The 16862-nt window shown below is 40.3% G+C and overlaps 1 protein-coding gene across 1 annotated transcript in view; it reads left to right on the forward strand.

Annotated features, from left to right (window-relative positions):
* The first annotated feature begins 4052 nt into the window (after window positions 1–4052).
* The window catches only part of LOC124258181 (echinoderm microtubule-associated protein-like 2), a 54549-nt gene continuing 41739 nt past the window's right edge, over window positions 4053–16862 (forward strand). Inside the window, exons 1-4 of the mRNA XM_046692235.1 lie at window positions 4053–5583; window positions 7735–7896; window positions 11267–11339; window positions 16010–16176. Coding sequence (XP_046548191.1) covers window positions 5554–5583; window positions 7735–7896; window positions 11267–11339; window positions 16010–16176 — 432 coding nt within the window. The 5' untranslated portion in view covers window positions 4053–5553. The remainder of the gene's footprint in view (window positions 5584–7734; window positions 7897–11266; window positions 11340–16009; window positions 16177–16862) is intronic.

Genomic DNA, 16862 nt, shown 5'->3' on the forward strand with positions numbered 1-16862 from the left:
AGATCGCCGTCATATATCTGAGGCGGTAAATAGAGAATCTCACTCAAGTGTCTTCTGATATCAATTATATCAACACGAGTTGATAAAGTTACAAATATCCGAAGCTTGCCGGGGATATTTTTACTTTTATCAAAGAGTGTTGATATATTTGATATCAGAAGACACGAGGGTGAGATTCTATTAATCATCCAAAATCACTCTTCATTAATTTTCAATGAAAAATGTACATCTCTGAACATGGTACTGCCATTAGACTTGTAGTGCAGCGATGTCATAGCATTGTGACGTCATCAAGTACATGACGTCATAGCATTGTCAGGGCATTGTACAAAATCTACTGTCAAAACGATATCTCCTAGGAGATATCGTTTGATCTCACACAAGCGATATCTCCTGTGGAACACAGTTTTGGATGATAAACAACAATTAGTCCGCAATGTTAAACCTGATTTTACCTCACCACCTTTGACTTGACCCCTAATTTCCCACCACCATGTCGTCTGGCGATTCTCATTGACTTCCTGTCACAGACGATAACAAACGACCGGGGTCACCACTTCTGATTGTGCTGAGAGAACAATGGCGGTCCCTCGACTCTGGATATGAAGCCGTGGACTGATGGAGTGTGATGAGAGAACAACAGCAACAATACGACTCTCATGGGGGAGATATGACGAGCACAATGGATATATACACCGATTATACTCAACCGTGAGGTGATGTATGGAGGGATCAGACGGCTGATCACTGGCTTTGTTTGGCTGGAAACATCCTGGCGCTGGTTGGAGACTAGCAACGGTGAACATATTTGCCTTGTGAAGATATCAGCTCGGGTTCTGGAACATTCTCACCTGTAGGATAACACTTCAGATGAGGAGGAAACGAGAAACGGCTTTGGGAAACGAATCTGTTGAAGTCATTCAAAGGTTGAAGCGTTTTCAATGATATATCCTGACGGTGTGCAGTGATTGTTCGCGGTGTTGGGATATATTTGCACGTATTTTGTTGGGTCTTTTGGAATCGGAACATCCTACGATTCTGAATTGTAGTAAACGGTTGTGGTTCTTTAGGAAAGTAACTGTGGTATTGTGTTAAGTACAAGACGATTTCTGATCGCGTCTTTGGGAATCGGAACATCCTACAAATCTGAATTGTAGGAAACGACTTTTTCTTCAGGAAGACAACTGTGGTATTGTGTCAAGTACAAGACGATTTCTGATCAGGTCTTTTGGAATCGGAAGGTCCCTCGAAACGGAATTGTTGTCACCTGTTGTTGTTTCTTCAGGAAAGTAACTGTGGTATTGTGCTATATAAAAGACGATTTTTGGTCGGATCTTTTGACATCGGAACATCCCACGATAAGGAACTGTAGTAACCTGCTGTTGATTCTTATGGACAGTATCAGTAGTATTGTCCTAAGTACAAGACGATAACTGTTCTATATTAACCCTCCATGCATTCAACAAGGATGAAGGACTTCCTTGCCTTTGATGATCGTATGGATTACCGATATTGTCCGATCTTCGTACACAAGGACACGTCAGTTTAACACAATTCCGTGTACGTGATTCTTAACGGATCAAAGCAGATTTTATTATTCGCCTGATCCTCACACGACATTCGTTATACAAAAACTGGATCTATATATTTTCATGGAATAGCGGACTGTTTGGATTGATGTTAATGCTCTCCCAAACCTGATCACGGAAGCAGAGCCAATAACTGTTATTGATCCAATAGCTCACTGAATACCTGGTAGCACTGTGTCTTGCTGACCCAAAGCTATAAACATACGATAGGTGTTCCTGGAGTGATATGCTGACACGCGTCAGGTCCCGTCAGTTTAGGACTCTAAATAAGCGAGGCTGATGTGAGAAGAGCTCAGTTGATTGAGCTAAATTCCTTTCGAGGTGCTATCTAAATGAGAGTTATATATATATATATACGACCAGTGTTCCTGATGAGATTTCCTGTTACGCATCAGGTCCCGTCAGTTTAGGACTCTAAATAAGCGAGGCTGATGTGAGAAGAGCTCAGTTGATGGAGCTAAATTCCTCTGGAGGTGCTATCTAAACGACCAGTGTTCCTGGTGAGATTTCCTGTTACGCATCAGGTCCCGTCAGTTGAGGGTGTAAATAAGCGAGGCTGATGTGGGAAGAATTCTGTTGAAGGAGCACAGGTTTTTTCGAAGTGCTACCTAAATGAGAGTTGAATAGGACGAATGTTCCTGGTGACATTTCCTGATACGCACCAGGACCTGACATTTGAGGGCTCTAAATGTGAGAGCGGCTGATGTGTGAAGAGCGTGAAAAGAGCTCAGTTGATGGAGCTAAATTCTTTGGAAGTGCTACCAGCTTTGTAAGTCTTCATGGTGTGATTTCCTGATACATACCAGGCCCTGACAGTTGAGGGCTCTAAATAATAGAAGTTAATGTGAGAAGAGCTCAGTTGAGGGAGCTAAATTCTTTGAGAGGTTCTATCTAAATGATAGTTGTATATGAGTTACAAGAAGAAGTGACAACAGCTGTTCCTGTTGGGATTTGTTGATACGGATTATTCCCTAACAGTTGAGGGCTCTAAATAAGAGCGGCTGATGTGAGAAGAGCTCTGTTGATGGCGCTCAATTCTTTTGGAAGGTGCTATCTAAATGAGAGTTATATACCTAAAGATTAGAGTTCATAATGAGAAGGACGTCTGAGAAGAAGAGGTGTAAATGATAGCAACCAGCGAGTAGCGTTCTTAATGATAAGGACCTCTCAGGAGTAGTGATATAAACGAGAGGTGATTTCTGAGGAGAGGTCTTTGAACAGCAGAGATCCCAGTGTGAAGAACCTATAAGGAGAAACGATAAAATTGAGAGAAGAAATCTTAACGAACAGAACTACCGAACTCTTAATGAGAAGCCCTTCTATTCTCCTTGGGAGAAGAGTTAATAGCACAATGAAAAGAACTCTCCGAGAGAATACTTCTGAATGAGCAGTTAAACAGAAGACCACCTAATGCTAAAAGAGATCTCCAGGAATGGCATTGTTAAAGAGAGGAGTAAGAGAAGGAAGGTTCTGAGGAGCAGGACCCATTTGTGAGAAATCCGCAGGAGACGAAATTGTAATGCTAAGATCTCTTGATGAATGTTGTTCTTGAAGAGAAGGTATCCCGTGCGCAGGGAGCTCATTATTACCACTGAACCAAAGGACGGACAGAGCACCCAGTTACTACACAGAGAAGACTCTACGTTTCGGATATAACACCAGAAGACACCCGTTTCTCGGATATACTATATATGCTACTACACAGAAGACTCTACGTTTCGGATATAACACCAAGTGCAAGATATATATGCTACTACACAGAGAAGACTCCACGTTTCGGATATAACACCAAGTGCAAGATATATATGCTACTACACAGAGAAGACTCCACGTTTCGGATATAACACCAAGTGCAAGATATATATGCTACTACACAGAGAAGACTCCACGTTTCGGATATAACACCAAGTGCAAGATATATATGCTACTACACAGAGACTCCACGTTTCGGATATAACACCAAGTGCAAGATATATATGCTACTACACAGAGAAGACTCCACGTTTAGGATATAACACCAAGTGCAAGATATATATGCTACTACACAGAGAAGACTCCACGTTTCGGATATAACACCAAGTGCAAGATATATAACACTAAGTGCAAGATATATATGCTACTACACAGAGAAGACTCCACGTTTAGGATATAACACCAAGTGCAAGATATATATGCTACTACACAGAGAAGACTCCACGTTTAGGATATAACACCAAGTGCAAGATATATATGCTACTACACAGAGAAGACTCCACGTTTCGGATATAACACCAAGTGCAAGATATATATGCTACTACACAGAGAAGACTCCACGTTTCGGATATAACACCAAGTGCAAGATATATATGCTACTACACAGAGAAGACTCCACGTTTCTAATACACAGGATATAACACCAAGTGCAAGATATATATGCTACTACACAGAGAAGACTCCACGTTTCGGATATAACACCAAGGATATAACACCAAGTGCAAGATATATATGCTACTACACAGAGAAGACTCCACGTTTAGGATATAACACCAAGTGCAAGATATATATGCTACTACACAGAGAAGACTCCACGTTTCGGATATAACACCAAGTGCAAGATATATATGCTACTACACAGAGAAGACTCCACGTTTAGGATATAACACCAAGTGCAAGATATTTATGCTACTGCACGGTGAAGTCTCCACGTTTCAGATATAACACCAAGTGCAAGATATATATGCTACTACACAGAGAGGACTCCACGTTTAGGACATAATACTAAGTGCAAGATAATCCATATATTGAACACAGCCAGTGGATATATAATGTTCATTCGTAGACAATGCAACGTCACGAATGATAAGATTTATACATGAAATCACATGGCGTAAGTCTTGGCTTATTGTCACCCAACGGAATGATTACCTCTGGAAGGTCATCAATACTTCATACATCGTTCAGAAAATGAAATTTTATCGATAGGCCTTGAATTATACATGTGCAGTGTCAATACAGCTTCATTTTGTTGTCTCAGGTCATAGACGTATGATACTATTTATTGTACAACATCGAGTGTATTGGGAAAGGCAAGGAGAAAGGGGCACTGGAGTCTTAAGGCAGTTTTGGACATTCTTTGATGACCCTGGTCAGATCGATGCAGGAATTTCACAGATGTGATACTTGAAAATCTTTTCAAAGGAAAAAGAGGTGTTCTGTTGGAAAATCGAGAGTTTCAAGCGGACCAGTTTCAATGTAGTCAGTGGAAGTTCCACTGACTCAACTCTGTAGATTTTTTTTTGAGTCAATATGATTTCAGTCAGTCATAGAGTTGCCTTATGAAGAGATTGAAATAATTGATTATTTGGTGAGGTGTACTATATGTCTGGTGTACTGGAAGACTTGTATACCTAAGCTGTATATCAGGTTAATCTGTGTCAAGGTTCGTGTGATAACACAGGTATTCAGAAAGGTGAACTGACATTTGACGATCAGAGATTTGTGTTTACTGACAACAACGCCACATATGCAATAGATGCACGTGGATGAAAATATTGCTCATTCCGAGGATGACTTCGCCATTCAGAGGATCATGCCGAATGTTTATATTGACGGAAAACTCTTGGAGTTTCTTTTAATTTAAATACCATTGTGAACAAAATAATTTAATCTTGGCATCGACTGACACGAAGTTGTCATATGTGACAGGGAGTTCTGGTTTAGCAACACAAAGTAACACATACGGGTGGATTTAGTGTCATGAATTACACAGGGTAACCGTGGTATCGGTGTGTTCACCTCCTGTCGAATATTCACCCATTGTAACGAGACTGAAGTCTTGTTTTATATAGCTCAATTGCTACTGGAATCACCGGCGAGCGAAGAGACGTTGTTGAGACGTTGCTGCAGGTGCGTCCTGACTGGGACAATTACTCTGGTGAATCCCTCTAGGTAGCTAGGACTACTGTACTAGGGAAGGAATCTCACAATGGATATGTCGGCAATAGATTCCTTCGAGGTTTGTGTTGTTGTCTCCCTGATGTGTTCATGTGTATATGCGCTGTTGTTTTGCTACTACTACTACTCCTCCTCCTCCTCCTCCTACTACTACTACTACTACTACTACCACCACCACCACTACTGCTACTACTACTACTACTGCTACTACTACTACTACTACTGCTACTACTACTATTACTACTACTACTGCTACTACTACTACTACTGCTGCTATTACTACGACTGCTGCTACTACTACCACCACCACCACTACTACTACTACTACTGCTGCTACTACTACTACTGCTACTACCACCACCACTACTACTACTACTGCTGCTACTACTACCACTGCTACTGCTACTACTACTACTACCACCACCACTACTACTACTACTACTACTACTACTGCTACTACTACTACTACTACTGCTACTACTACCACCACCACTACTACTAGTACTACTACTGCTGCTACTACTACCACTGCTACTACTACTACTACTACCACCACTACTACTACTACTACTACTACTACTGCTGCTACTACTACCACTGCTACTACTACTACTACTACTACTACCACCACCACTACTACTACTACTACTGCTGCTACTACTACCACTGCTACTACTACTACTACTACCACCACTACTACCACTACTACTACTACTACTACTACTACTACTGCTACTGCTACTGCTACTACTACTACCACCATCACTACTACTGCCACTATTACAACCACTAACACTACTACTACCACTACTGCTTCAACAACAAGACCATCGACAACTAATACTACCACTACTACAACTTGTCTTTATGTCTTACTGTACCTGTAATGTAGACCATAGGCCCCGTAATCACAACAATGGTGACAGGCATATAATGGTTACTTGTGAAACAATACATTCTATTTATCGCTTACTTGCCTGCAAAATTGTTCTCCCTTTGTTGTAGTGGTGTTTCAACAATTGAGGTGATGTTAAATGGGCTTATGGGGATTCGCGCTCAAGATTATTCCACTTATAAATTAAGAGACGTGCGTACACGAGTGTGTTTGGGGGATGAACTTGTCCACACTTGTGTCGACATTATGTTTCTATACCACTAAGATACGATGCCTAAATTTAACACGAATACCGAAGACACAGTCCAGTTTGTATCCACTTCCACTGCGCGCCAGGAAAGGGAACAACAAGTACACTCTCATAACATCTTTTGGTTGAGGATCGAACCAGGGACCATCCACTCTGCATCCTGACGCCCATTTCTTCTTGAAGTAGCATATAGAAATTAGTGTGATGAACGAGGTCGATACTTCTACGGATATAACATTTCTTTATTACAATACATCACGCGTTTGATCGTACATATTGTAATAAAGTAATTACATATCCGTAGAGATCCGTGGAGATCCGGGTTAGAATTCATCTTCAGTAACCCATGCTTGTCGTAAGAGGCGACTAACGGGATCGGGTGGTCAGGCTCGCTGACTTGGTTGACACATGTTATGGTTCCCAGTGGCCAAGATCGATAAACAGGTCGGTATTTTTTTGGACAAAGAACAGCGGTAAATTCTGTGTTTTCATTCCACATACTACATGTTTTCGGAAATATTTGTGAAAAAATTGGCATATAAAACGGGTGATTCGCGTTTTAAGAAAATATGAATATCAGTTCTGAGCAATCAGTCAACGTGTATCATCGTCTACAGCTCTAGAAACGTTGACAGCTTGAAAATGTACAGTTTACCCAAAAGTACAGGGAACGTTTGATGCCCTTGCACCACACGAGAAAGAATCGAACCCGAACTGTGCAAAGAAAGCGAACACATTACCTTCTGCCCTATAACCCATGAGGGGTGGGGTAGCCAAGTGGTTAAAGAGTTCGCTCGTCATGCCGAAGACCCGAGTTCGATTCCACTCATGGGTACAGTGTGTGAAGCCCATTTCTGGTGTCCCCCGACGTGATATTCAGGAAAATTGCTAAAAGCGGCGTAAACATCAGTCTCCGTCGGCTATAACCCATGAATATGACCCAGAAGTAGTAGCATGACGCTTTGTGTTTTTCAGCCTTATTGGATTGTTTGTTGTTTAACACCGCACTCAGCAAGTTTACTGCCTGGACCAGACAAACCCATGATCACCCTCGATCTCCTTTTCAGTCTGACTCGGATACTTCAACTGCAGAGGGCAGCAGTGACGACAGCGCCATGCCGACGCCAGGGGAAGGGGGGACAACCCCTAGAGGACGGGGAAGGGGACGCACCGGAAGCAAGTCCATGACCCAGTCTGGCTCCAACACATCTCTGGATGGAATGGACATGGTAAATAGTTAATGTTTGACAAACAAACGCACACACGTATCAGCGTAAGGTCAAACAAACGACACACATATCTGCGTAAAGTCAACTGACAGGTATGCATAAAGTCAAACAAACGCACTGATATATCTGCATGAGTCAAACAAACGCACTGATATATCTGCATAATGTCAAACAAACGCACTGACATATCCACGTAAACTTAAACAAACGCACTGACATATCCACGTAAAGTCAAACAAACGCACTGACATATCCACGTAAAGTCAAACAAACGCACTGACATATCCACGTAAAGTCAAACAAATGCACTGACATATCCACGTAAAGTCAAACAAATGCACTGACATATCCACGTAAAGTTAAACAAATGCACTGACATATCCACGTAAAATCAAACAAATGCACTGATATATCCACGTTAAGTAGAGCAAACGCAATGACATATCCACGTAAAGTCAAACAAATGCACTGACATATCCACGTAAAGTCAAACAAACTCACTGACATATCCACGTAAAGTCAAACAAACGCACTGATATATCTGCATAAAGTCAAACAAATGCAGTGATATATCTGCATAAAGTCAAACAAACGCACTGACATATCCACGTAAAGTCAAACAAACGCACTGACATATCCATGTAAAGTCAAACAAACGCACTGACATATCTGCATATAGTCAAACAGACGCACTGACATATCTGCATAAAGTTAAACAAACGCACTGATATATCTGCATGAAGTCAAACAAATGCACTGATATATCCACGTAAGTCAAAACAAACGCACTGATATATCTGCATAAAGTCAAACAAACGCACTGATATATCTGCATAAAGTCAAACAAACGCACTGATATATCTGCATAAAGTCAAACAAATGCACTGATATATCCACGTAAAGTCAAACAAACGCACTGATATATCCACATAAAGTCAAACAAACGCACTGATATATCCACATAAAGTCAAACAAACGCACTGACATATCCACGTAAAGTCAAACAAACGCACTGATATATCCACGTAAAGTCAAACAAACGCACTGACATATCTGCATAAAGTCAAACAAACGCACTGATATATCTGCATAAAGTCAAACAAATGCACTGATATATCTGCATAAAGTCAAACAAACGCATTGACATATCCACGTAAAGTCAAACAAATGCACTGATATATCTGCATAAAGTCAAACAAACGCACTGACATATCTGCATAAAGTCAAGCAAACGCACTGATATATCCGCATAAAGTCAAACAAACGCACTGATATATCCACGTAAAGTCAAACAAACGCACTGATATATCCACGTAAAGTCAAACAAACGCACTGATATATCTGCATTAAGTCAAACAAACGCACTGATATATCTGTGTAAAGTCAAACAAATGCACTGACATATCCACGTAAAGTCAAACAAACGCACTGATATATCTGCATAAAGTCAAACAAATGCACTGATATATCTGCATAAAGTCAAACAAACGCACTGACATATCTGCGTAAAGTGACATATCCAAACAAACGCACTGACATATCCACTGACATAAAAAAGTCAAACAAACGCACTGACATATCCACGTAAAGTCAAACAAACGCACTGATATATCCACGTAAAGTCAAACAAACGCACTGATATATCCACGTAAAGTCAAACAAACGCACTGATATATCTGCATTAAGTCAAACAAACGCACTGATATATCTGTGTAAAGTCATCCACTGACATATCCACGTAAAGTCAAACAAACGCACTGATATATCTGCATAAAGTCAAACAAATGCAGTGATATATCTGCATAAAGTCAAACAAACGCACTGACATATCCACGTAAAGTCAAACAAACGCACTGACATATCCATGTAAAGTCAAACAAACGCACTGACATATCTGCATATAGTCAAACAGACGCACTGACATATCTGCATAAAGTTAAACAAACGCACTGATATATCTGCATGAAGTCAAACAAACGCACTGATATATCCACGTAAAGTCAAACAAACGCACTGATATATCTGCATAAAGTCAAACAAACGCACTGACATATCTGCATAAAGTTAAACAAACGCACTGATATATCTGCATAAAGTCAAACAAATGCACTGATATATCCACGTAAAGTCAAACAAACGCACTGACATATCCACATAAAGTCAAACAAATGCACTGATATATCCACGTAAAGTCAAACAAACGCACTGACATATCTGCGTAAAGTCAAACAAATGCACTGATATATCCACGTAAAGTCAAACAAACGCACTGATATATCTGCATAAAGTCAAACAAACGCACTGATATATGTGTAAAGGTCAAACAAACGCACTGATATATCTGCATAAAGTCAAACAAATGACACACAGATATCTGCGTAAAGTCAAACAAACTGCACACATATCCACGTAAAGTCAAACAAATGCACACTTATCTGCGTAAAGTCAAACAAACGCACACATATTCGCGTAAAATCAAACAAACGACACACTTATCTGCGTACATTCAAACAACCCCGAACACTTATCCACGTAAAGTCAAACAAACGCACTGACATATCCACGTAAAGTCAAACAAACGCACACTTATTCGCGTAAAATCAAACAAACGACACACTTATCTGCGTACATTCAAACAAACCCACACACTTATCTGCGTAAAGTCAAACAAACGCACACTCATATCCTCGTAATGTCAAACAAACGACACACAGATATCTGTGTAAAGTCAACCAAACAAACGCACAGGTATCCGGAGATGACGTTAAAGACGACACCGAATACTCAGTGACTCGTGGGAAAATATACTATCATTATCTCCACAATGTACCACCATTAGGTATGCATGATAGTTTTAACGCTCAATGTACTTGTATTATACAATCAAAGCCCGCCATAGAACATTTATTCTGATGACCTAGTGGCCTGACGCTACACACCCGTACGGGCTTGCGCAACAAAGCAGGATCGGCTTATCGGGGTTTCGTACCCTTGGCTCGATCCGATTATGATCCTCGGTTTGTTCATAGCATACCCTCGCTGATTTCGCGAAGGTAGGTAACTGTATACTTTTTTTCTTTCTTTCATATTAGGCTTACATATCGTAATATGCTTGTTATACTTCAAAGCGGGATTAGAGAAGCTCTTCCATCAACTGCTTGTAAGAGGCGGCTAATCGGGTGGTCAGCTAATCGCTGACGTGGTTGACACATGTCATCGGTTCCCAATTGCGTAGATCGATGCTCATGCTGTTGATCACTGGATTGCCATGTCCAGACTCGATTATTTACAGACCGCCGCCATGTAGCTGGAATGTTGCTGATTGCGGAGTAAAACTAAACTCACTCACTCACTCTGCTTGTATCTTCAGATTGGGAGAAGAGGGCGTCTCCACTCTGCTCTGGGACCACGTTCAGCGCGGAGAAGACGTGGCGAGGAGGAAGGTGAGGCAGACGTTCTCTGAAACCTTATATACTGCAATACACACGTGTTTGATGCAAACCGAAAGTGAGCTAAACGGGCTATGGTTGTTCCACGGTGTATCTGATACGGGTATGACAGTGGTGCTTAAAATCAGTAATTCGGCAACTCCTTTCAGCCTTGTAGCTTAGTAACGTTTTCATTAAGTCAACGAACATTTTGAAGGGTTTGCTTTCTTTTTCACGTCAGTTTAGTCATGTTTACTGGATTCTTTTGACCTGAGGTGACGTGAAATTGGGTTTTACGTCGTGCTTGAGAATATTTCGCTCATATGATGACGTGCATGCGTGTGTATGTGTATGTGCGGCTGCTTGTACTAGCCCAGACTTAAGCTGGTTTTATAGTGCTAGCCCACTGAGATACCATGCCGCAGTGAAGCATGAATACCCCACTCAGACACATTATACTGACTCCGAGCCGACCAGTCCTTGTTGTACCCATTAATGCCGAGCGCCAGGCAGGGACCAACAAGTACCATATTTTAACGTCTTTTGGTATGACGCGGTCGGGGATCGAACCCGCGACCTTCCGCTCTCCGGTGGATTCTTTTGAAAGAAAGTATGCACACATGTTTGATGGAAGCCGAAAGTGAGCTAAACAAGACATGATTATTCGACAGTGTATTTGGTACGGGTATCACAATGGTGTTGGGGCAGTGGGGTAGCCTAGTGGTTAAAGCGTCCGCTCATCACGCCAAAGAACCGGGTTCGATTCCCCACATGGGTACAATATGTGAAGCCACATTTCTTGTGTCCCCCGCCGTGATATTGCTGGAATATTGTTAAAGCGGTGTGAAACCATACTCACTCACTCACTCTGTGGTGTTTAGAATCAATAATTCGGCGACTTTTTTCAGCCTAGTAACATTTTCATTTTTTCGTCAACGGAATTGTTAAAGTGTATACTTTATTTTTTCACGTCAGTATAATTATTGTTTACTAGGCTTCTCATAGAGCGACTGGAATATAGACCGTTTCGATTCATCGTGCATTTTTTAAAGTTATTAATCTATTTATTGACATAAAGAATTAGGCCATGGGTTGATTGTAAGAAATTGTGATATCATTTCCACGTTTAGTGATTTTTAGAACCAATGAAGTATTGATATCGCCGACTCAAACATTTGATATGAAAAAATAATAATTCTACACTCCATTGTTTAGTTTAACCATACCTTAATTGAGATATCAATTATCCTTGTTCGTGTTGTGTACAACACACATTACAGAGTGTAGCTATTGACTCAGTATTCTGAGATATAAATCAATCTTTTGTTGAGTTTGCCGTCGACCATGTGCAATGATATGGTCTGTTCTAAGATATCAAGCAATCATGTGAGGAAAAGAATTAATGAGGTTTTACCTCTCACAAATTCACGATCGGTTTATGCAATGGAGTGTGATTATATTTTAGTGTGACATTGTGTAACCACTCCTTGGGCGACTCTACTTGTGTTTGTAGAGCTAGAGATTGTGCTTGTATTTCTGCTTATACAGGTTGGGCTAACGTCAGTTGAAATAAGGGTTGTGCTTGTATTTCTACGTATACAGGTTGGGCTAACGTTAGTAGAAATAAGGGTTGTGCTTGTATTTCTACATATACAGGTTGGGCTAACGTCAGCAGAAATAAGGATTGTGCTTGTATTTCTACATATACAGGCTGGGCTAACGTCAGTAGAAATAAGGATTGTGCTTGTATTTCCACATATACAGGTTGGGCTAACGTTAGTAGAAATAAGGGTTGTGCTTGTATTTCTACATATACAGGCTGGGCTAACGGTAGTAGAAATAAGGGTTGTGCTTGTATTTCTACATATACAGGTTGGGCTAACGTCAGTAGAAATAAGGATTGTGCTTGTATTTCTACATATACAGGTTGGGCTAATGGTAGTAGAAATAAGGGTTGTGCTTGTTTTTCTACATATACAGGTTGGGCTAACGTTAGTAGAAATAAGGATTGTGCTTGCATTTCTGCTTATACAGGTTGGGCTAACGTCAGTAGAAATAAGGGTTGTGCTTGTATTTCTACATATACAGGTTTGGCTAAAGTTAGTAGAAATAAGGGTTATGCTTGTATTTCTACATATACATGTTGGGCTAACGTCAGTAGAAATAAGGGTAGTGCTTGTATTTCTACATATACAGGTTTGGCTAACGTCAGTAGAAATAAGGGTAGTGCTTGTATTTCTACATATACAGGTTGGGCTAACGTCAGTAGAAATAAGGGTTGTGCTTGTATTTCTACATATACAGGTTGGGCTAACGTTAGTAGAAATAAGGGTTGTGCTTGTATTTCTACATATACAGGTTGGGCTAACGTCAGTAGAAATAAGGGTTGTGCTTGTATTTCTACATATACAGGTTGGGCTAACGTCAGTAGAAATAAGGATTGTGCTTGTATTTCTACATATACAGGTTGGGCTAACGTTAGTAGAAATAAGGGTTGTGCTTGTATTTCTACATATACAGGTTGGGCTAACGTTAGTAGAAATAAGGGTTGTGCTTGTATTTCTACATATACAGGTTGGGCTAACGTTAGTAGAAATAAGGGTTGTGCTTGTATTTCTACATACACAGGTTGGGCTATCGTCAGTAGAAATAAGGGTTGTGCTTGTATTTCTACATACACAGGTTGGGCTAACGTTAGTAGAAATAAGGGTTGTGCTTGTATTTCTACATACACAGGTTGGGCTAACGTCAGTAGAAATAAGAGTAGTGCTTGTATTTCTACATATACAGGTTGGGCTAACGTCAGTAGAAATAAGGATTGTGCTTCAATTTCTACATATACAGGTTGGGCTAACGTCAGTAGAAATAAGGGTTGTGCTTGTATTTCTACATATACAGGTTGGGCTAACGTCAGTAGAAATAAGGATTGTGCTTGTATTTCTACATACACAGGTTGGGTAACGTTAGTAGAAATAAGGGTTGTGCTTGTATTTCTACATACACAGGTTGGGCTAACGTTAGTAGAAATAAGGGTTGTGCTTGTATTTCTACATATACAGGTTGGGCTAACGTCAGTAGAAATAAGGGTTGTGCTTGTATTTCTACATATACAGGTTGGGCTAACGACAGTAGAAATAAGGGTTGTGCTTGTATTTCTACATATACAGGTTGGGTTAACGTCAGTAGAAATAAGGATTGTGCTTGTATTTCTACATATACAGGTTTGGCTAACGTTAGTAGAAATAAGGGTTGTGCTTGTGTTGTAAAGATAAGAGTTGTGTTTGTATTAGTACAGATACATATTGTGGTTGTATTCCTACAGATACAGGTGGTACTTTTGTAAAGGATTCTACTTGTATTCATACAAATATGACTTGTGTTTCTATTTGTACAGATAGGGGCCTATTCGTATTCGTACAAAATATATTTCTGTTTGTGTTTGAACAGATACTCTATTTTTGATAGGGGCGGTGGGGTAGCCTAGTGGTTAAAGCGTTCTCTCGTCACGCCGAAGACCCGGGTTCGATTCCCCACATGGGTACAATGTGTGAAGTCTATTTCTGGTGTCCCCCGCCGTGATATTGCTGGAATATTGCTAAAAGCGACGTAAAACCATACTCAGTCAGATAAGGGATGTGCTGGTATTATAGATATAAAGGCTGTGCTTTTGTTGGTACAGATAAGACATGTGCCTGTACAAAGGCTGCGCTTGTACATATTCAGATAAAAGGTTGTCGTTGTATATATTCAGATAAAAGGTGCTTGTATATATTCAGATACAATGTTGTGCTTGTATATATTCAGATAAAAGGTTGTGCTTGTATATATTCAGATAAAAGGTTGTCCTTATATATATTCAGATAAAAGGTTGTGCTTGTATATATTCAGATAAAAGGTTGTGCTTGTATATATTCAGATAAAAGGTTGTGCAGTATAATTCAGATAAAAGGTTGTGCTTGTATATATTCAGATAAAAGGTTGTGCTTGTATATATTCAGATAAAAGGTTGTGCTTGTATATATTCAGATAAAAGGTTGTGCTTGTATATATTCAGATAAAAGGTTGTGCTTGTATATATTCAGATAAAAGGTTGTGCTTGTATATATTCAGATAAAAGGTTGTGCTTGTATATATTCAGATAAAAGGTTGTGCTTGTATACATGCAGATAAAGGTTGTGCTTGTATACATTCAGATAAAAGGTTGTGCTTGTATATATTCAGATGGAAGGTTGTGCTTGTATATGTTCAGATAAAAGGTTGTCGCATATATTCAGATAAAAGGTTGTGCCTCTATGTTTACAGAGAAAGGTTGTGCTTGAATATATTCAGATAAAAGGTTGTGCTTGTATGTATTCAGATAAAAGGTTGTGCTTGTATATATTCAGATAAAAGGTTGTGCTTGTATATATTCAGATAAAAGGTTGTGCTTGTACATATTCAGATAAAAGGTTGTGCTTGTATATATTCAGATAAAAGGTTGTGCTTGTATATATTCAGATAAAGGTTGTGCTTGTATATATTCAGTTAAAAGGTTGTCGTTGTATATATTCAGATAAGACCTTTCCGTGTATTTATACAAATAAAGGTTCGGCTTGTATTAGTGCAGGTAGGGATGCACATGTATTTGTGCAGACAAGGGCTGTGCTGGTATTATAGAAACAAAGGGTGTGTTTGTATTTGTACAGATAAGGGCCCTGAGACGGTGGACCCGGAAGAGAAGCTTGCCCTGCTGTTGACAGAAGCCCTGGCTGACCACAGCCGACAGAGACTGAGGGCAACACACATGAGCCTCCGGCGATATGGATCTGTGGAGAACCGAGTCTCCCCGAAGGACCTCCAACAAGCGTTCACGGTAAGATGCTTGTGCATAGAGGCCAAGGCCATTCTGTGGTTGATCCAGAGTAGAGAAAGTATCCCCGACAGACCTTCATATAGCAACCATGGTGAGATGTTCATAGATAGAGGTCAAGGTCATTCTTCGTTTGATTCCATGTGGGAAAACTGTCACCCCAAACCATCAAAGAGCAACCGCGATATATACCACTGTTACTCGGCAGTTACTTCTCTGTAGAGAACGTAGATCATGCTGTTGATCACTGGATTGTCTGGTCCAGACTCGATTATTTACAGACCGCCGCCATGTAGTTGGAATATTGCTGAGTGCGGCATAAAACTAAACTCACTCACTCACTCTGTAGAGGGGTTTTAAAACAAACAAACAAACTTCAATGACTTAAGCATTCCGAATACCTTGAACCATAGTTAGAGACCAAGGCCATGCTTAGACTGTTTACCCATGAGTGAGTGAGTGAGTTTAGCTTTTCGCCGGACTCAGTAATATTCCAGCTATATGGCGGTGTCCCCCCATGAGCCAATCAGAATAATGATCAGTTAGATGTCACATTAAGATTTCTAAAATTTAGAGGCAAATGTCCCACAATGTTAGATTCAATATGGAGAAGGAACTCAGAAATACTTAATCAATTATCGTATGGAATAAAATGCCCCATAGTTTAGAGGGCGCAGGTGGACCAATCG

The sequence above is a fragment of the Haliotis rubra genome, unplaced genomic scaffold, assembly GCF_003918875.1.
Source record: "Haliotis rubra isolate DU_JTF1 unplaced genomic scaffold, ASM391887v1 Scf685, whole genome shotgun sequence".
Lineage (NCBI taxonomy): Eukaryota > Metazoa > Mollusca > Gastropoda > Lepetellida > Haliotidae > Haliotis > Haliotis rubra.